The sequence below is a fragment of the Diabrotica virgifera genome, chromosome 2 (genome assembly GCF_917563875.1).
Source record: "Diabrotica virgifera virgifera chromosome 2, PGI_DIABVI_V3a".
NCBI classification, from domain to species: domain Eukaryota; kingdom Metazoa; phylum Arthropoda; class Insecta; order Coleoptera; family Chrysomelidae; genus Diabrotica; species Diabrotica virgifera.
The window spans coordinates 188,525,337-188,548,259 of record NC_065444.1 but is presented as its reverse complement, the minus strand read 5'-3'; the positions used below and the strand labels follow the sequence as shown (position 1 = coordinate 188,548,259).

Genomic DNA, 22,923 nt, shown 5'->3' with positions numbered 1-22,923 from the left:
ACTCTGGTTCTCAAATTAATATTGTTCTATTTTAGTGTTTTTTAAGATCCAACTCAGTTTTCCAAATCCTGCCCACGCTAACCTTATTCTTCAGGTAATTTCGGCAGTTTGATTTTCTTTGTTAACTTCCATTATCTGTCCCAGGTAGATGTATTTGCTTACTGTTTCTAAATCTATGTCATTCAACGTTATTTTTTTAATGTTCGGTATATTCGTCATTATTTTGTTTTTTCCAAGTTTATCTTAAGACCTACTTAAGACAGCGCATTCTTTCTAAAATTGTATTAATATACTGTTTAATATATTTTGTTTATTTTGTGTACATTGTGTCTAAAAATTCGTGAATGTATTTAAAGTTTTTAAACAAAGCAATTAGTTATTGCGGATTTTACGAGTGTTTATATTTTATTAATAACATTTTAATTTTTAACGTTAATAAGTAAAAGAACATTGGCTCATTGAAAGCTGTTAGCAGCGAGTTATCGTCAGCAATGATTCCAGTGGCGTATCAACCGAGCAGGTAACATGAACAACTTTTCAACAGGCTTTTATTCCCAACCAAATTATGAACAAAATGTAAAAACCATGGCTCCAATGATCCAAAATCCTATACAAATTCCCACTTGTTCCCAACAACCTAATGATTCACTACAAATAAACCAAACAAATGAACAAACAGCCAGTATTGAAGAACAGCAATGGAATGAGGTTACCGGAAAAAGATTAAGAAGCAGTCCAGAAATGCCTAGAAGTAACAAAAGACAAACAAAACTTGGTGAGTACTGGTTAAGTAAACCTATAACAACACAAAATCAATTTGAAGCACTAAGTTCAATAGATGAAAGTGACAATTTGGAAGACACAGTTAAAAATACAGATGCAAAACCAAAACCACCTCCAATATTTGTATCAGGCGTGCAGATCTGCAAGCCTCTTATCGATCTATTGCAACAAGTAGCAGAAAATGATTTTATCACTAAAGCTATCAACAGCGAACAAACAAAAATTCAACCAAAATCAGACAAAGCATACACCGCCATAATAAATGCTCTAAAAACAAAAAACACGGACTTCCACACTTATAAACCTAAAAGTGAAAGACACTACCGAGTGGTTCTTAAAGGCATGCACCCCACGACAAATTTAGAAGAGATAAAAGAAGATCTTAAAACCAAAAACCATAATGTTATAAATATATGGAATATACTACACAACCAAACTAAAAAATCGCTGCCTATGTTCTACATTGATCTAGAAACAAAAGATAATAACAAGGACATCTATAACATTAAACAAGTAATGCATTCCATAGTAGAATTCGAAGCACCGCATGTCAAGAGAATAATTCCGCAATGTAGTAGATGTCAAAAATACAACCACACAAAAAACTTCTGCAATAAACAACCGTGCTGTGTCAAATGCGCAGAACCTCATTACACTAAAGAATGTCCAAGGAAAACCAGAGACAGTAATGTTAAATGTGCTAACTGTGGTGAAAATCACCCCGCAAATTATAGAGGGTGTGAAGTTCACAAACAATTACAAAAACTTAAATTCCCTAACTTGAGACGACACAACGCGAGGACAAACCAAGATAGAACTACAACAGTCAACTATGTGCAACCTGGAATAACATACGCACAAGCAACGCAAGCAGTTAACCAGCAAGCCTCCAACCAAACTACTACACAACATATACCAAATCAAACTAATAACCACACAGACATGTCAGAACTGAAAGACATGTTAAAAAAACTGACGGAACAAATGAGCACTATGCTCAACCTCCTGACCATGATTCTCAACCAGAAATGACTCAGTTACTAAAGCTAGTATTATGGAACGCCAATGGCTTAAGTCAACATGTAGAAGAATTAAAACTATTTATTAACACACAAAAAATTGACATAATGCTGATTACAGAAACTCATTTTACATCCAAAAACCACATCAATATTCCACGATTTACAACTTATCATACGCAACATCCCAACGAAAAAGCACATGGAGGTACTGCAATAATAGTTAGTAATAAACTAAAGCACTACGAAATACAAAAACATGAATGCGACTATCTACAGGCCACCAGCATTGTTGTGGAAGATCAACTAGGCCCACTAACAGTATCAGCTATATACTGTCCGCCAAAGCACAATAACAAAACGGAACAGTTTGAAAATTTCTTTAAAACATTAGGAAATAGATTTATAGCAGGAGGAGATTTTAATTCTAAGCATACTACCTGGGGATCCAGAATTATTACCACAAAAGGCAGAGAACTTCTTAAAGCTATAAATGCGACCAATGCAAATTACCTCACCACAAGGGAACCAACTTACTGGCCTACCGACAATGCAAAAATACCTGATCTACTCGACTTTTACATTGTTAAAGGAATTAATGTTAAATTGGCAAAAGTAGAATCTTGTTACGATCTACCCTCTGACCACTCTAGCGTAATCGCGACATGGTATGCACAAATAACGAACAGTACTAAACAACCATCACTATACAGTAACAAAACAGACTGGAGCATTTTCAAGACTAAACTAGATGAACTAATTGACATAAACATCCCATTGAAAACAGAAAGTGACATCTACGCAGCAGTAGAAAATCTTCAGAAATCTATACAAGAAGCTGCTTGGTATGCTACCCCTGACTGCTACCAAACAGAATTGAAAGAGAATTGCCCAACTGTAATAAAGGAAATGATTGCTAGAAAGAGAAAAATAAAGGAAGAGTGGCGAAGAAAAAGAACACATGAGAACAAGGCGAAATTAAATAAAATCACCAAGGAAATTAAACTACAATTGCATAATATCAAAAATAACAAAATACAAGAATATCTTACAGGTTTATCAGCAAACGCAGATAGTGAATATACCCTTTGGAAGGCCACGAGAAAAATCAAACACCCGAAACAACAAATACCACCAATACGAAACCAAGAGGGAAACTGGTGTAGAAATAATAAAGAAAAAGCCGAAGCATTTGCAAATCACCTCACTAATGTATTCCAGCCACATCCCATGGAAGATGGTGACACAGAGGAAGAAATAAATGACTTCCTGGAATCGCCCTACCAGATGGATTTACCTATACAAAAAATCACCACTAAAGAAGTTAGAAATATGATCCAGCATGAAATCAGTCCAAAAAAAGCTCCAGGGTATGACCTGATCAACGGGAAAGTACTGCAGCAATTGACATGCAAAGGTCTGAAAATGATAACGCAAGTATTTAATGCAATATTTAGGCTAGGTTACTACCCAGAACAATGGAAAGTTGCTCAAATTATTCTCATACCTAAGCCAGGGAAAAATAAAACTCAGGTGACTTCATACAGACCAATAAGCCTGCTACCTGTTCTATCAAAAATTTTGGAAAAACTTCTCCTTAAACAATTATCCCCAGTTATAGAAGAAAGGAAACTAATTCCCCAACACCAATTTGGGTTCAGAACACAACACGGAACGATAGAACAGGTACATAGACTGGTAAAACACATCAGAAGTGATCTAGAAAATAAAAGGTATTGTTCTGCTGCATTCCTGGACATTGGTCAGGCCTTCGACAAGGTATGGCATGCTGGTATGCTCTTTAAACTAAAGAAAAACCTTCCTCATCCTTTTTATCAAATCCTAAAAAGCTATATTTCCAACCGACATTTCCTAGTCAAGCAGGATAATGAATACACAAGCCTAAGACCAATAAAAGCCGGAGTGCCACAAGGAAGTGTCTTGGGACCGATATTGTACTTGCTCTACACTGCTGACCTACCCACAAGTAACAAAACAACGTGTGCAACTTTTGCTGATGACACTGCTGTACTAGCCTCTCACCATGATCCAAATACAGCATCCAGAACCCTTCAGAAAGACCTTAATAATATACAAATATGGCTTAAAAAATGGAAGATAAAGGCGAATGAGAGTAAATCCATCCACGTAACCTTCACCATGAGAAGACAAACATGTCCATCTGTAACACTAAATGAAACTCAACTCCCACAAACCGATACTGTCAAGTACCTAGGAATCCATCTTGATAGGAGATTAACTTGGCAAAAACACATTTTTACAAAAAGAAAACAACTAGGAATAAAATTTCGAGAAATGTACTGGATCATCGGTCGTAAATCTCAACTATCACTTGAAAACAAACTGCTGATATATAAAACTATATTAAAACCAGTGTGGACCTATGGTATCCAACTTTGGGGGACAGCCAGTCAAACTAACCTAGAAATATTGCAGAGATTCCAGAACAAAGTCCTTAGAACAATGCTGAATGCCCCTTGGTACGTGCCAAACTATGTGATAGAGCAAGACCTCAATGTGCCATCCATAAAAACAGTAATAACGGAATATTACAAAAAATATTCCAAGAGACTAGAATCTCATCCAAATGAGTTAGCCAGCAACCTTACTGATGACCACAATGATGTACGACGCCTGAAGAGATTCAAAGTAGTGGATCTAGCAAGAAGATTCGAATAATCTGTGATAACTAAACTTATTTTAATTTGTTTTAATTTAATTTATGTAAAGAGGGTGATCACTGGATCTCCCTCTACAGGTCAAAATTTTCAATTTTTGTCAAATAATTTACCTATTGTTCTCAGTTGAGGACAGATTGTAAATATTACAACATTAAATAAAAAAAAAAAAAAAAAAAAAAAAAAAATTTTGTGTACCATAAAAACTATGTCTAACTTACTGGCGAACCCTTCAGTATGGAAAAAAATATATTATTTTGCCTCTTCTTCTTCAGATACAAATCCACTAATGGATGTTAGCGATCACATTTTCCATTAACTCTCTGTTTCTTGCAATATGTGTCAGAGATTAAATGTCGTTAATCCATTGCCTTATGTTTCGAGGTCAGAACATTTTCTTGCGTCCCATTTCGCTCTTGCCTTCAATTTTACCCTCGATTATAACATGAAATAACTAGTATTTGTCGTTTCGCATGATGTGACCCAGAGCCTCGATTTTTGAACCTTCGCTTCGTTATCGAACGTATTCGTTTCGTATCTGTTTAGTATACGAAGTGAATATGTTCGATAACGAAGCGAAGGGTCAAAAATCGAAGCCCAGACCTACATCATTTTCTTGATGGTTTCGAAAAGTTGGCGTTCTTGGTTGATTCTTTTAAGTACCGTAAACTCGGGCTACTTTGGCCCATTTATTAAAACCTTTTAAATCAACTCTCAATAAATCTTAGCATTTTTCTACTACTAAGCTGTATTCATCTGTTTTACATAATTAAACTATCTTAAATAACATGCATAAAGCATTTTAGTGTTTTTTTAAAAAATATATAAACTTTTTTAAATTTTTTACCTGGGCCAATGTTAGCCTTACGTTAGGGTTACTTTGGCCCAATATGATATTACCTACTTTAAAGCATTATATAAATAGTTAGGGTCAAAGAAAGACATGGGTTTATTTATTCAGTATATTTATATGACAGAAAAATATATTTCGAATTATGTTTTTTTTAGAAAAGGTACAAAAATGAAGCTTTAGCAAACAATTCATGTTTTTCACAAATTACTGATGGAAAATAGTCCTCTTTTTAACAGTTTTGGAGGTTGGATCTTTTTCTTAATAGCGCTTCATTTGTAAAACAAAGAGTCCTTTTCTTTGGCCACTTCCAACACTTATTGGTACGTTCCATGCATTCAACAACAGCACCTTCTTCTGACACATTCACAGCAATCCCAGGGAACAGTAGCTTATTCCATTCAACAACAACGAAGTTTCCTTTTTGCAGATTTGACTTTATTCTTCTTCTTCGTTTTGTTCCTGGGGTTTTTTGGCACTGAAAGAAGTAGATGCAACTATATCGACATTTGTGTGATTTACCTGGAGACCACTGATTGTTTTAATTTCCTCTTCTTCGTCCGTTGAAAGAACCATGTCACTATGACCGGATGAAACGACACTGTAATTGTCACTATCTTCTTCCGAAGTCGAAAGTTCCATGTCTTTTTTATTCATTTTTCTCTTTTGTCTCTTAACTTCTTGTTTCTTTTCTAAAACCGTCTGTCGCTTTTTTTCAAGTTTTTTCCTTTCTTTTTCTCTTTTTTCCTTCTAGTTTTCCATCTTTTTTTCTTTATTCTTTTGACCTTTTTGATTCATTTGGTGTTCTTGATACTGAATAATATCGTTAGCTGTTATGCTTTTACCAGCAGGAACGTCTATTTTTTTCGTTTTATTCATCGGGGTTTAACAACTTCTTGCCTTTTCTGTTCCAAATGGCGAATAAATGTTTGTCCTACCAATTCCAAATTAATTGTCACATTGTTGGAAGGTAAGAGCTTCAATACTTCTTCTTTGTCTAAGGGATGTATGCCGGCCTTTTTAAAACCAGACTTTAAGTTTTCCTTTTGATGAAGCTCCAACTTATCCAAAGATTTTTTCAACAATCTTGGAAAAATATCTTTTGGTAATGTGGCAACAGTTTTGCCACTATCAGACTGTTTCCATTCGGTAAGAATCTGTCGCCACTTACTTTTGAGAGGTCTAAAATAGGCCAGATCAAGTGGTTGTGTTAGGTGCGAGGAGTTTGGAGGCAAGCATACGAATTGGATATTGTTCTCTTCGCAAAGACTGACCACGTTTAAGCTTACATGTGAGCTAAGATTATAACCGATAACTACTTTATTACCTTCTTGTTTCTTTAAGATTGGAAGAAGATGTGTAGCAAACCAATCTTCAAATGTTGCTCCGTCGATCCAACCTTGTTTTGTCCTGTTGTAATGCGCTCCTTCGGGGCCACCTTCCAACCATGTGGTCCACAAATGTTCAGCCTTATAAATAATATAAGGTGGCACAGAGGTACCATTGGCATTACCACAAAACATAACGCTAATGTTGGACTTAGTCGAATTCATGATACGCTCTGGGTACTTTGAACCCCTACGACAGATTACTTTCTTCCTGCCTGGATCGTCAGACATGCATGTTTCGTCGTAGTTATAGATGTTTTGAGGCAGTACATTCTCAACTACTTCTTTTAAGTGATCGAAGTATTCTGAGATTATTTTTCTATCAATCTGAGCACGATTTCTTTTTATATTTGATGCAAACCTGACTGTGAGCTGAGGATGCCTTTTTAAGAAAGACTTGGTCGACATTTTGTCGATGTGACTAGCAAATTCTAACTCTTCTTCTTGGGTAAAAACTTTGGGATGACCCGGTGAGCTCGAAAACAGATTTTTTAGTTTGTTTTTAATAGTGCTTCGTGGTATTTTAAAAATATCTGCGGCTTGCCTTTGTGTCATTTCACCAGATCTGATTGCTTCTAAACAGTTTTGGAGATGATCTTGACTGTAGTCGGCATAACTCCGGCTTCCTGGTTGGCGCTTGTAGTTATAGGGCATCTTCCGTAGGTAATCTAAAAATAAATTTATTCAATAAAAGAACACCCAGAATGTTGATTTAAAGCAGTAGGTAGGTAATAATGAAAAAATAAAACAAATAAAACAAACATCAGACCTACTTTGGCCCAAATATAAGTTGGGTCAAAGAAGGTCATATTTTTGAGGTTATCTGAACTGGTTTTATTATTGAATTTTAAAATAAAAAAGCTGAGAATAATGCAAATTATAACCATTCCACTGCATTAAGTATTAAATTCTGATGTTAAAAAAGTACTCACCAACATTGTAACAGACGTAAAACGGTCTTTGCAGCTAAAAGTTTTAGACGTTAAAAAATCACTTGTTGCACATACAACATCAAAAGTACTCATGCTGGTTCTAGGAGGCGATACGTGAAACATTTGAAGGTCGTTACGAGTTGCGCAAGTCTGCACTCCATCGGAAACTACCCACATCGGCTTAAAATCTACTCTCTCGAGATACTTTGAAAACGTTTTATTTTATTTTTAATTTGGGCCAAAGAAGGACCCCAGGGCCAAAGTAACCCTTATTTACGGTACCTACATCTACATTTCTGACTTTCGCCGTCCATGGTATCTTTAGGAAACAGCGATAAAGCCACATTTCGAAGGCTTCCAAGCGCTGAAGCCCTCTACTACATATAGCAGCACCGACCTGTGTCCAGTAGGGTGCATCGAAAAAGGCGAAAAAATTTTTTTTGCCATAGAAAAGTAATATTTCACAAAAGTTACCTAACTCACTATTTAGTACTTTAGTAAAATTGCGTTGAAATAAAAAAATATTTTCTGCCCCCACGTCAACTACAAATTAGAAAAAATACATTTATATGCGTTTTTTTTTTGTAAGGGGAAAACCTTATAAAACTTGAATAAATAAATTCGTTTTAAATTGGAAAATATTTTCTGGTTTTACAAGGCAATTAAAAATTTTACTTAAGAAAAGTATACTAAAACATTTTTTTATAACATAATAGGCCAACTTATCCGTCTCCCTGATGTCACCCAAGTTTTTTAATAATAAAATAAATATAAAGCAAGGTACAAAATTCGGTATTATTACAAAAAATATGGTAAAAGCATTCTATTCGAAGATGTTTTCCGATTTGGCATTAAAGTGAGGCATAGTTTTTCTGGAATCAATTCGAGTTTTTATAAATCCATCCCTCAAAAATATGCTCCACAAACTGCTTGAGACGCTTGGTCACAAGCTTGACACATCGTTCTACACATTGTTTGTGCCAGTGATATTTCTCAATCTCAATGTTAAAAGGGTCTAAGTTAGGATTCTTAATAAAATCTCAAAGATTGTCACTCGACAATCTAGAGAATATAGGTGGTTCTCTAAGGTGATTTTTTGGTTAGTTAATTAACTCAAAGTAGTCGTTTGAGTCAAAATTTTTATAGGAGAAAGTTTGAAGACCTCACGTTTTTTTATTTGGTCACTGGTAAACTTCTTTTAATGTCCAAGGTTTAGATCATTTGAATGTCACAGACAGACAAACCACTGAAGCGGTTTTTTAAGATGTTCTTCTAACAGCCGTATTACATCACCCTTAACGCCAGTATTTACGACTGTTTGGTCACATGCAATAGCTGGATTTAATACTTTCTGATATACCAGACAGCGGATACCCATATCCAAAATACTTGCACCCTGGCTCATGCACAAATGTTACCTACAGTCGGAAAAATGAAAGAATACCCATGAACGAACATATAAAACACGCTGTATTTTCCTGTCACCGTGTCACAAAGAAAATTGTCCAGTGCAAGTACATGTAACAATAATTATTACATGTACTTGCGCTGGCCAATTTTTTGTGTGACACGGTGACAGGAAAATACAGCGTGTTTTATATGTTCGTTCATGGGTATTCTTTCATTTTTCCTACTGTATGTGTTCTTCCACGACCGATTGGTACTGTTTTTTACTTGAGCTAAACTTTGGTCTTTGCGTCGCGTCGGTAACTTTCTTCTTTTACCGTTATTCTCTCTGATTATATTTGTTTTTGTTTTCCCTATCAATCGAATTTATCACCATTTTTCTGGGACCTCTTTAATTTAATAGAAATTCGCGCTTATCCAGAGGCATTTTTTGAGATTTGCTACAAAGACAATTAATCAGAGTGGCATATTTGCATGCTGCAAGATCGAAACGTGTAATTTTACTTTTGTTTTAAAGCATTGAATTTTATTTTTGTAAAATTCACTGTTTTGCCTGTTCTTAAATAATTTCATAGTTGTCATATATTTGTCATGATAGGCTTTTAAAGGCTGAATAATTGTTATATGTTAAATTATTGGAATTAAAACCTTTTTCCGTATTTCCTCCAATTTAAATGCAACCTGTTCGGCAACACCAGAAAATTCTGTCTCTTTCTTGCTGAGTTTTTTATCCTCTTGCAACCACAAAACTTCATCGCTTGTTTGTATTTCAGTAAAACATTTTCAGGTATATTTGGTGGTTGCTCAAAAATGGGGCGGTCCACAGGACATCTTGATTTTACTCCCCGTGGTCCTGATTTATCTATTTCAAAAATATTTAATTTGCAAACAATAATAATAACAAAGTAAGGCATCGCACTAAACATAAGTGAAAATTACACGCACGGACTCACTAAGCGGGAAACTTCAAAGGGGTTGGGGAGATTGAAAAACCAAATAAAACTTTAAATATCGTTTAAATTTTTAATTGACTACATTTTATATTTTCTTTAATTGGTCTTAGATCTAGTTAGCACATATTTTATTCCAAATAATATAAATTGAAATTTCCATAAAAATCAGATATTTAATAAAATTCAAGGTCGTTGGGGGAGCAGAAAATTCGCTTAGAAAAAAAAAATAAAAATACTAATATGTTGAAAAATAACACTAGCAACTTTTTCACGCTATTAGATATAACATTTCCAACTTTTATTTTTTCGATGCACCCTAGTGTCCAGCCCTCTACTCCATATAGCAGCACCGACCATACGTAGTACTTAGTAATGGTATTATTTTACATATAGTGTGAAATTTTTCCTTGTTTACTTTCTTGGAGACCTTGCACTCTAAATTTAATCTATTTGCTCACGCACGGACTCACTAAGCGGGAAACTTCAAAGGGGTTGGGGAGATTGAAAAACCAAATAAAACTTTAAATATCGTTTAAATTTTTAATTGACTACATTTTATATTTTCTTTAATTGGTCTTAGATCTAGTTAGCACATATTTTATTCCAAATAATATAAATTGAAATTTCCATAAAAATCAGATATCTAATAAAATTCAAGGTCGTTGGGGGAGCAGAAAATTCGCTTAGAAAAAAAAATAAAAATACTAATATGTTGAAAAATAACACTAGCAACTTTTTCACGCTACTAGATATAACATTTCCAACTTTTATTTTTTCGATGCACCCTAGTGTCCAGCCCTCTACTCCATATAGCAGCACCGACCATACATAGTACTTAGTAATGGTATTATTTTACATATAGTGTGAAATTTTTCCTTGTTTACTTTCTTGGAGACCTTGCACTCTAAATTTAATCTATTTGCTTCATTTGTAAACTGCTTTAGGTATACCTCTTTGAAAATGCCTCTCACATTCCAAACTCGGCTAATTTTCTTTTATTTTAATTGCCTCCGTTTTATGTTTTTTTATTTATAGGTTTATTAGCTCTTGTCTGGTGGTGTTACATGGTTCCGTCTCTCGTTATATTGCTGTACTTTACTTTAACCTATTTCTCTTGTTTATTGAGTACCTATTATATGAGTCCTTCAATTTTTATATTGGTACAATTAAGTCAATTATAAACTGTTACCAATGTCAAGGCCAATAACATTTTTAGTTACAATGTAAAAAAGTAATTAACTGATTGGCTTTTAGAATGTTTAATTATTAAGTATTGTGTATACACATGTGCGCATATGTACATGATATTCTTATATTAGACCAGGGCGCATCTGTAAAAATATTAGTACATGTGGACGTTTAGAGGTGACTCAAATTTTTTTGCAGAAGCTGCTTGAAAATAAATCAAATAATAATATTTGAAAAAGACTAAGTTTTCACTCTAATGGCATATAAAACAACATAATGCTATTCTACATCCCACCATAATGAAAACAATGGGAACCTTCTCTGGTTACACCTCCGAGGCTTCTACAATTTGCAAGCCATACGGATGCTGAGACTAAGGAAGATGAGGGAATTCTACAATTAACAATTCACGTCCCATCTGCTCAGCGCGGTAAAGTTCCAACGAGAATGGTTCCCTTCATACTCCACACACAAAAATGAATAACCATTTTCAATTTCGTTGCAAAACGAAAATACAGCCGAACCATATTCTAGTCCAATCAGAGAGTGCTGCAAGCACCTCTACCGGTTTCGAAACTTATTAGTCTCTCATCAGGAGGCACATATGCTGCTCTCCCCGATCCAACCAAAACAAACCCCAGCGTGCAGTCCCGGATTGCAACGAACGAAATGGCATAGATGCCCTAGCGGCAACTGCTACCAAAAAGACCAGAGAAGGTTCCCATTGTTTTCATTCTGGTGGGATGTAGAATAGCATTATGTTGTTTTATATGCCATTAGAGTGAAAACTTAGTCTTTTTGGTAGCAGTTGCCGCTAGGGCATCTATGCCATTTCGTTCGTTGCAATCCGGGACTGTACGCTGGGGTTTGGTTTGGTTGGATCGGGGAGAGCAGCATATGTGCCTCCTGATGAGAGACTAATAAGTTTCGAAACCGGTAGAGGAGCTTGCAGCACTCTCTGATTGGACTAGAATATGGTTCGGCTGTATTTTCGTTTTGCAACGAAATTGAAAATGGTTATTCATTTTTAATAATATTTGAGTTATCATCCCTCTCAAAATGGTCCGGAACATTGTTTAAATAATCAAAATATCAAAAATTGAAGGAAAAATTCGATTTTTTTCTTCGTTTTTTTAATTATAACTTTAAAAGTATTCATTTTCGAGAAAAGTTGTACTGGCATAAAAGTTGTGTAATTAAATTTCCTACAATATTAAAATGGTTAAAAATTTAAAAAATAGTCATCCTTGTTGCAAAATAGCAATAATTGCGAAAAAAAAAATATACAAAAACAAGTATTCGCATTTTACATTTTTCAACCATTTATGCTATATTTAGGACGTTCATATTTCTCCCAGAAAAACTTCATGATATAGTAAAACTATACTGTAAATTTAATTAAGATCGGTTTAATAGATTTTGCAAAATAAATTTTGCAATCCAGCTTTCGCAAAAAAATTTATTTTTTCAAATTATTACAGGACTGAAAATAAAGTAGAAAGCAAGTTGAAATTTTTTCCGTATAGAAGTGTGCTGTACTTTTCATTTAAAATTTTGCAAAATTAAAATCGATTAACTACCACGTTGTCAGGAATTCTTTTAAATAAACATTAACTATTGGTGCTACGCGCAGGACAGCGGATAGTTTGCTCTGATTTGGCATTCCAATGACATTTGATAATGATTGATACATTTTAATTTTTATTAAATTTCGATATAAATAAATAAATTTGTTTATTGCAAAATAAAAACACATACTCTATCATTTCAAATAACACTTTTATTAACAAAAATTTTCTTTTTTCATATATTTTAACTTAGAGAAGAAAAGTTTATTATTTTTAAACATATGCAATTGTTTAAACAAATTGTTTAAATTTCACAAACAATAATAAAATTAGTTTGATTTTTGTGTAATTAAAATATTAAAATACAACAAAATATAGAGTAAGAAAATAATATATTAGATAAAGATTGGAAGAAATTTTGGTGGAAATCAACTTGTGAGAATCGAATACCGCTGTCCTGCGCGTAGCACCAAAAATTAATTTTTATTTAAAAAATTTCCTGACGCCGTGGTAATTAATCGATTTTAATTTTTCAAATTTAAATTAAAGGTACAGTACACTTCTATAAGCAAAAAAAATTCAAGTTGCTATCTGCTTTATTTTCAGTCCTGCAACATTTAAAAAAAAATGAATTTTTTTTGCGAAAGCTGGATTGCATAATTTATTTTGTTAAAGTTTTTCTGGGTAAACTAAGAAGGTCCTAAGTGTAGCATAAATGGTTGAAAAACGTAAAATGCAAATACTTGTTTTTTATGTTTTTTTTTTCGCAATTATTGCTATTTTGCAACAAGGGTGACTATTTTTTAAATTTGTAACTAATTCTATACCTATTGTAGAAAATTTAATTATGCAACTTTTATGTTTGTACAACTTTTCTCAGAAATGAATAGTTTTAAAGTTGTAAGCAAAAAAACAAAAAAAAAAAATCGAATTTTTCCTTCATATTTTGACAGTTTGATTATTTAAACAATGTTCCGGACCTTTTTGAGTGGGAGGATAACTCAAATATTATTATGTCATTTTCAAGCAATTTCTGCAAAAAAATTTGAGTCACCTCTCAACGTCCATCTCAAAACAGATGCGCCCTGGACTATGTTTACTATTGTAGCAGACATTATTTATTATCTATCGTGGCTGAATGGATGAAGCAATCCAAAGTCATTAAACAAATAAGGTACTAATTGTAGATATGTATACAGTAATTATTATAGTACATTATAATCTAGATTTAATACTTTAACTTGTAATTTTTTTCTATTTAAGGCACAGAAGACAGTTTTCGTATGGCGACGTCTACCACTAATCTACCGGATATTGTTAACGAAACTTCAAATGTGACACATGAAGATATTCCGGGTTACAACCAAGTTGAAAGTATAGTGATCTCTCTCATTCTGGTTTCTATTATTATTGGGACTATCGTTGGTAACATCCTAGTGTGCGTGGCAGTCTGTCTTGTGCGAAAGCTCAGAAGGCCTTGTAATTATCTGCTGGTAAGTTAAAAAAAGATTTAGACCTATATCGTAAGTTTTCAATTTAAGGATGTAATATTTTGTTCTCATTAAAACATTTGATTACGTTAGGTTAGAAAATGTTACAATTACTAAAAGAAAAAATTAGTCCTAAAAAATGGTAAAAATAGATAAATACATTAAAACTACCAACAAAATAATGATAGGGGAGCCCAAGCAGTGATTTTTGCAGTTACTCGAGCGCGTCAGATTATCATATGGGGAGAAACTTTGTACCCCATAAATGTACCCTATGTTGGCTCTTAATACAGGGGAGTTCGTCAGAAAAAATATCTATTCTTAGAAAAACTCGAAATCGTTAGATTAAGATAAGGTAAGTTAAGTATTGTCCTTTTCATGAGCATTTTTCAGTGCGTAACAAATGATAGGAAAAAGGGTAAGTCCGTGATAATACACATTTATGAAATTTATTCTAACATGACATTTTAGTTAAATCTGACAATTGTCACATTTTATTTTCAATTTGGGATAAAAACAAATCAAATGTGTTTCTTGCATTTATAAAATGGTATTTTCTTTGATTTGTATAGTGTTATAAATTATACAGATTATATTTGTAATATTATCATCTAATTAAAAAAATATATATTTTTTATTATGGCGCCATCTATCGACAACTACAATAACTAGAATAAATGTTGTAAATGTCTGTAATCACGGACGTGCCTTTTTTTCTGTCACATACAATTTAATGCGTTAGAAAGAAATCGAAAAACTGAAATCATGAAAGATGATCATGAGAAAAAGAATATATGCAAAACGGTGTATATTTCAAAAATCTGATGATTTGAGCGGGGCGTAGGTAAATGGGTGAGTCCCAAAATTTCACAAGAAAAAAGCGAATATTTCGCGAAATGAATGACAGATCGAAAAACTAAAAAATACGTGCTGAATATTTTTCAAAAATTTATCGAATGATACCAAACACCACTTCCCCGGAGATAGGTGGGAGGTAAATTTAAAATTTTATATAGAAACCACGCGATTTTCGCGAAATGAATATCAGAGCGAAAAACTGAAACATACACTTATTCATTATTTTTGAAAAATCTATCGAATGGCATTAAACACGACCCCCCACGTAGGTGGGGTGGGGTTACTTTAATATCTTAAATTACAGCCCGCATATTTTTATTGCAGATTTGGATTCCTTACATAAAAATGAGTAACTTTTATTCGAGATATTTTTTTAGAATTATGGATAGATGGCGCTATAATCTAAAAAACGATTGTTGGAAATGAAAAACTAAATTAAAAATGGAAAGTCCCAACAAAAATGGAAAACTTTGCTCAACTTTTTTTGGTTTTAGGACCTACTCTTCACAACCCAGTAGGTCCCCACAACGCTCGAGTGACTGCACATTTAGCATACTTTGCTGCCCTATCATAAATAATTATATCACTTAAAGCGAATTAAATCTAATTTAGAATGAGCTAATAAACCACTCCTATCCTTACTCAAAAATATCATCGACTCATCACGTCCAGAAAGATAATGTCACTATTATTATAAGGTAATATCAAAAAATCACAATCATAAAAAAACAGAATTTAAAAATAAAAATAAAACTATTCCATATATTTGACACTCACTGTATGTATAGGTCAGCTCTGTTACTTCCACTTAAAATATAGGCATTTAATTTCATGGATACTAGTACATATTTACATATTCCTGCTCCATTGTTATAGAGCGTAGACGATAAAAAGTGCAGTTGTCGTTAAAACAGTAGGTAATAAAACTAGGATTTAATAGCTATATGTCCACACTATATTAAATTGATAAAAAAGAAATGGTGTTAAAAATAGGGGTTGATAACAGCAGACGACAAAATGTAACCAATATTCAGACCCAGAGATCAGAATGTGTATAATTTTCAGAATCCGACAAAATTCATTTTTGTGCGCATAAAAGAGTAAATATAGTTAAAGTCCAAAAATTTATATAATTTGGATGTTCTTAAGGTTATGTAGAATCGTGATATAAATTTTCTTTCAAAAACTGTTACAACTATCTTAAATATGTCTTAATACATATTTTGAAACGGAGTTGATTTTACTCAGATATATATCTTTTGGCTGATATATAACATTTTAAAGTATCTTAATTTAAAAAAACCTACGAACCGTAGATATAATATAACTAAATAACGAAAAGTAAGTAACGGAAAATCTAAATTCGGAAAACCCAAACTCATAAAACCTTATTCCAGCAACCTCAAACCGAAAAATCAAATTTAAATAACCCAAATAAATAACCCAAATCCAACAGTCTCAAACCAACACCCTTAAATCCAGCCAACCCTTGGAAATCATCGCTTTGAACTAACTTAACTCTGAAGGATATCTAAGAAACCAGAGTTGAAATTCGTATTCAACGCACCAAAAACCTTCGGAAGAGTATACTCTCTTTTCTCGATCTCAAGCTTGTCGGTCTGTGTAATATTCGATCTATTTACGTGTAAATCCAAAATAGTTCCTCTCTCTCTCTCATCTCTTTGATATAGATTCTGATTTCCTCTATCGACCCCTTCCTTGGACTTCTTGCTTGCTGATGTCCCACCATACTTAAGCGGTCTACTAGGTGTTCTGCTTTTATCTATTCTTATAAGGTGACTTGTAATCTCCGCAGATTAGTGTATTGTGCTAGTGTTGGTTCGCTATATTGTTTGTATATTTCTTTATTATATCTAATATGCCAATTGTTATTTCCACTAGTTAAGCCTATATATTAAAAAAATAGTAAAATAATTAAAAAAAAACAAAATAAGAAAAAGCTACACAATGTACCAATGTATCTATAAAAATAATATTGTAGAATGTACTTATGTTTATAAGAAATTTATGACTATTAATCTGCAATCAATCACAAACAAGTCTGGCTAATTGGCTCTGCCAAAGCCATTTTTCAAAAAAAAAAAAAAAAAACACTAGTTAAGCCTAACATTCTACGTAATACTTTTCTTTCAAACACGTCTAATGCAATGGCAGATATATGGCAGAAACATGATATTATAACCCATGTTTCACACCCATAACTTACTATGGGCCTGATTATTGTCTTATAAACCCGGAATATTGTGTTTTGTTTTCTGGTTTACGTCCCACGATTTTAGTATGTGGCCCATCGCGAAAAGGTCTTTATTTGCCAGCATAAGCCTTCTAGTTTTTTCCGGTTCTTCTTAATTGTATGCGACCAGGTCCACTCCTAAGTACGTGAATCCCTTCCCGTGTCCTATATCATCTATAATATGTTTTTGGTGCTCAGGTTGCTATTTGATTTGGTTCGTATGAGTAGTTTTGTTTTATTTGTATTTATTGCTAGCTCTAAAACTTCTGCACTCTGTTTCAACTCAACGTATGTTTCTTCCGCCTCATTCATTGTTGTGCTCATTATGTTTGTATCATCTACGTAGGCTGCTAATTGGGTAGATTTTTTGTAAGTACAAGATTAACAAGATGAAACAACATTAAGAATTGTTGGAGCCAGTCGGTCTCCTTGTTTCAGTCCTTGTGTTATTATAAAAGCATCAGTGATCTCTCCTTGAATACATACATGTGCTTCTGTTTTTGTTATTGTCATTTGCAGTAGTCGTAGTAATTTCGATGGTATAGCAAATTTTTGCAATATATTAGGTAATATTTTTCTATCTACTGAATCATCAGTGCATCAGGGCATGAAATCCAAATTGCCAGTGACAATGAAACTGCTGAATTACAGAGAAGGATCACCTTAGTATGGGCCGCATATGGAGGCCTATCAGACATCTTCAAGAGCAACTTGCCAAATTATTTGAAAAGGAAGACGTTTAACCAATTTGTGCTTCCAGTCATGACTTACGGCGCCGAAACTTTATCGTTAACCCAGGCCACAGCAACGAAACTTAGAGTGGCCCAAAGAAAAATGGAATGGTCACTACTTAGACTGACTCTCAGAGATAGGGTCAGAAATGAAGAAATCAGAAGAAGGACAGGCGTCCAAGATGTCATAGAGCGAGTAGCATGGCTGAAGTTGAATTGGGCGGGCCATGTAGCCAGGATGAAGGACGGGAGGTGAACCCAAAAAACTACAGTGTGGAGACCAAGAGAAGACAGAAGAAGTAGAGGTAGACCACCTACACGATGGACAGACGACGTCAAAAGGATTGCTGGGAATTGGTTGCAGAAAGCCCAAGATCGAAAAAACTGGAAAATTAGGGCAGGCCTGTGTTCAACTTTGGATGCAGAGGCTGGATGATGATGATGATGATGATTGAATCATAGGCTTTTATAGAATCTACAAATAGATTGTAAACATTTATTTCATATTCACGTGTTTTGGCTAATATTTGTGTATTATTGGGTAATTAGTAGTAGTTGTAATCCCAGCTTAATATTCCCCGATGATTTTTTCAGTGAAAGGTTAAAGTCTTCGATTAAGAATGTTTGTGGGTATTTTGTATCCTGAACAAAGTAAAGAGATGCTTCTAATTATAAGCCTAAATGGTTGAACCTAATTTTCCAAATACCATTGTCGTAGATGGGACACAATATCTTTCTTTCAAAAGTATCAATAAGATTTATTTTCTTATCTTTCTTTTCTGTGCTATTTCATGCTATCCTGTGACATAATTGTTATTAACCAAAGGAAAAAAACAGCATATTTACTGTAAATCGCAGTAAAAATGCAGATAAAATACATATCAATATCAAATAAAAAATAACTGTTCTTTTGTGGTCTATCCGAATTTAAACCTTGTCTTTCACTTTGTTTTATATAATTTTTTTTCTTAAGTAGTTAATATAATTAAACAAATATATTAACCCATTCATGATTTAAATATATTTATTTTCAGGTAAGCCTTGCAGTGAGTGACCTTTGTGTTGCCATCTTGGTAATGCCGATGGCCACCTTCTACGAAATTAATGGCAAATGGATCTTCGGAGAGATAATGTGCAACTTGTGGGTCAGCTTCGATGTGCTCAGTTGCACAGCTTCCATATTGAATCTTTGTATGATCAGCGTGGATCGGTACTACGCTATAACGAAACCCCTCGAATACGGGGTAAAAAGGACTCCAAAGCGGATGATTTTGTGGGTGATATTAGTTTGGTGTTTCGCGGCGTGTATTTCTCTACCTCCGTTACTAATTTTGGGAAACGAACATTCTGAAATCGGGGAAAACGGAGAGAAAAACTCAAACGTGTGTTTAGTGTCACAAGATTTTGGGTAAGTTTTGTTAGTTTTTATATATTCTAAATATGCTTCTTCAGAATCATTATTCTTCTGTACTATAGTTTAAGAAAAATGATATACTCCATAACACACGCTTAATTGGGGCGCTCAGAGCAACAGTGGCCTAACCCACAATCCACAATTTTACCAAAATTCTTTTATTACATTAAAGTTATCCCTTATTAAGGTATTTTCAGATGCAAGGTGGCTCAAGTATTTGTTACTTGAGCCACTCTGTACCTGAAAATACTTAAGTAAGGGATAACTTTAATGTAATAAAAGAATTTTGGTAAAACTGTAGGTTGTGGTTGTTCTGAACGCCTCAATTGATATAATTCATAACTGATGCAAGATATATGAAAATATGAAAAAAATACAAAAAAAAATAAATGCGAGGTTACTAGATACAATATGGAGAAGAACATCAAATAAATGTAATTCTGAAAAAGTTTTAGAGACATAGCCCTGAAAAGTTAAAAAAATATATTAAGTTTATGGGCTCTTTTATTTATTTTAAAACTTTGATAATTTTATAGAATGTATTGTCCAGAAAACATATAAATATATCTTGTGGTTAAATAGCAGTAGCATTCTAAATGAATTAGTAGTAATATATTTTTGGAGGCATATAAAATTACTGCTCTTTTTGACCTTTTTCTGCAATTTTAAGCTTTAGTTCAGCGAATATACAGAGTTCGTCACTTAAAAAAACCCACTCTGATATTTTGCATGACGGTATTCATTTGATTTTATAAAAATGTTAAAACCAGTGAATTTTATTTCAAATAGTCGTCTGTCGTCTATTATTTGTCAACCTTCATCTTTCCAGTAATACAAGCCCCTAATGTTAAATAGGGAATCAGCCATGTATGGCACATCACTAGTCAAGTAGCCTTCGCTGGAGATTTCAGGCATCTCTGATTTTTCTTTTTATATTAAATATTTTTTTTATTCTTCTTTTTATATTCTTGTAAAAAGGTATCAATTTATTAAAAGTGATAGGGCTGTTTCATATTATAAGAATTTGAACGTGCGAGGGTTTTCTCGTGCGGTAGTTTTGACGCTCTTGTCCTTTTCACGCAATAAGAATTGAGTCGCACGAAGATATTTTGCTGTGTTGTTTGGTATATTAGTTTTATTTACACTTTGTGGCTGAGGTCGGTATATGATACGATGTCTGACATGTATCATTACGATGTATCATTTCAAATGGGTATTTTTTGTCCATACATTTTTCCTAGTGTACTGTAATGCGTATTTAATTCATTTGCAATTTCTATTTTGTCAGTTATTATTTCTTATGTTTTTAATTAAAAGCCTTAATTTGGTTTTATAATCGTTGTTCTACTAAGTTATTTGTGGGATCTTGGATTAGCTCATCTAATTAGCTCATACAATATATGTAATAAACTATTCTAAATGGGAAATAAGCCACAATTTAACTAAAAATAGTACATTGTTTACCGGGTAGGAAAAGCTTAACATTCCTGGACGATTGTGAAGATTGCTAAGTCGAGGCGCAAGCCGAGACTTAGCAACACAGAGTCCAGGAATGTGGCTTTTTCTACGAGGTAAACATACTATTTTTCCGCAAATCGTTTAAAATTCGACAGATATTGATTGATTTAAAAAAAACGCGATAATTTTATTCCCAAATAAATGGTGCTTTGAAATTCCTAATAAAATTACTTGGGTTACTATGGAAACGTATTGAGGTTGAATTGTCAAACTTGACGCTTATAAATAGAACACTAACAACTGTACGGAAATATCATTTCCTTACAGTAAGGAAATGACATTTCCTTACAGTAAGGAAGTCCTGACTTTTTCTTCAAGAAATTTTGACAGGAATGTCAAAATTTCCTGGCGATTTGCGGAAAATGATTTTATTAACGTTTCGACATCCGATTTGGGCGTCGAAACGTTAATAAAATCATTTTTTTAGTTAAATTGTGGCTTATTTCCCATTTACTATTTCAAAAATGCCACAACGAAATAGGTTCAAAATAACATTACAATCTATATTTTTCATGTACAGAATTTAAAAGACCCTCGACGAGGGTCTTCATAACCTCTCTCAATATCTGGCTAAATGGCGCTACATAATTTGTAGCGCCATCCCATAATCATAATGGAAATATGAATGCAAAGATTGCATTTATCTCAAAACTTCGTTTTTGGGGTTAGGCCACTGTTACTCTGAGTGCCTCAAATATATGGAAAGGGATCAGTAGCTTATAAATACGAATATAGGGAGTGTAAAAACGTGTTACGCCGGAAGCGGTAGAGGTAGTAATTTTATGTAATGTTAATTTGGATATTACTTCAGTTGGGCTCAAGTAAACTAGTTCACGAGTCTATTTTTTCTTGCACTACTAACCGCAGAGTACATAGAATTATATTAGGAATTTTGTGCATATTCTGTTGTACAGGAAGTAAATGAAGAAGATCCAGAAAGGAGGGTCCTAGTAACAAAGTCAGCAATCTCCATCATTTTGATTTTTGAGTAAACCGCAAAACAATGATACGCCTTACTTGTAGGTGACATCGAAACAAATATAGTTTAATTTATAAAACCATGCCAAATGACAGCAAATAGTGAAGAAACTTTACCTAAATTATTAACAGTTTTTATTTGAAATTGAAAAAAATAATAGAGAATGCCGGTTTTGATACTAAAAGGTGTATATTTTCGGTATTGATACTAAAATTAGACAAGAAAATAATAAAAGGTTTTTATGTTACCTTGGAGAGCTTTAGAGGTAATTTTAATTATGACAACTCATAAAAATAAAACAGCAACATTTTGTTTTCAAAATTACAGTAATCACTCCAACCGACTCCTAGTGGTATATCACATGGTCACTGCGAGGATTCTCATTGGTCAAAGAAGGACATTGCCGACTTTTATTCTAAACCGTTCATGGAGATTGCTGTGTTTGATTCTTAGGCTAAATTTATATGCTATTTTATAGGCAGATAATGCCGTTTTGATTGTAATTCTCTTCATTTTTGTATAATGTTTTAAAATACGACTGATTTGATGTAACTAACTCAATTTTGGTGAAAAGTGGAGATTACCGACTTTGCTACTAAGACCCTCTAAAAAGGCGACTATACAGTTTGGTGATATGTCTGAGACAATAAATAATAATATAAACTTTTTATTTAAGATTTGTTTTTTGGATTAATTTTTTTTTCAAATACCTACTTACAATTATTGCTGTTATTGAGCTGATAAAAATCCTAGGGTTTTCCATGAAGCACACACCCAACAACCATTGAAACTAAATGTATGGGCAGGAATTTATGGGAATGTATTGATTGTATTAGTGGGGATTCTCCTTAAAAGCAGTGGAAAAGATTGGCGTAGATTTATTCTTTTATTC

The 22,923-nt window shown here is 33.5% G+C and overlaps 1 protein-coding gene across 2 annotated transcripts in view; it reads left to right on the top strand.

Annotated features, from left to right (window-relative positions):
• LOC114326786 (5-hydroxytryptamine receptor 1-like) overlaps window positions 1–22,923 on the top strand; it is a 2,054,074-nt gene that overhangs the window by 1,598,200 nt on the left and 432,951 nt on the right. For both annotated transcript variants that reach the window (XM_050642977.1, XM_050642978.1), the window contains 2 exons: window positions 14,051–14,280; window positions 19,155–19,528. In XM_050642977.1, coding sequence (XP_050498934.1) covers window positions 14,051–14,280; window positions 19,155–19,528 — 604 coding nt within the window. The remainder of the gene's footprint in view (window positions 1–14,050; window positions 14,281–19,154; window positions 19,529–22,923) is intronic.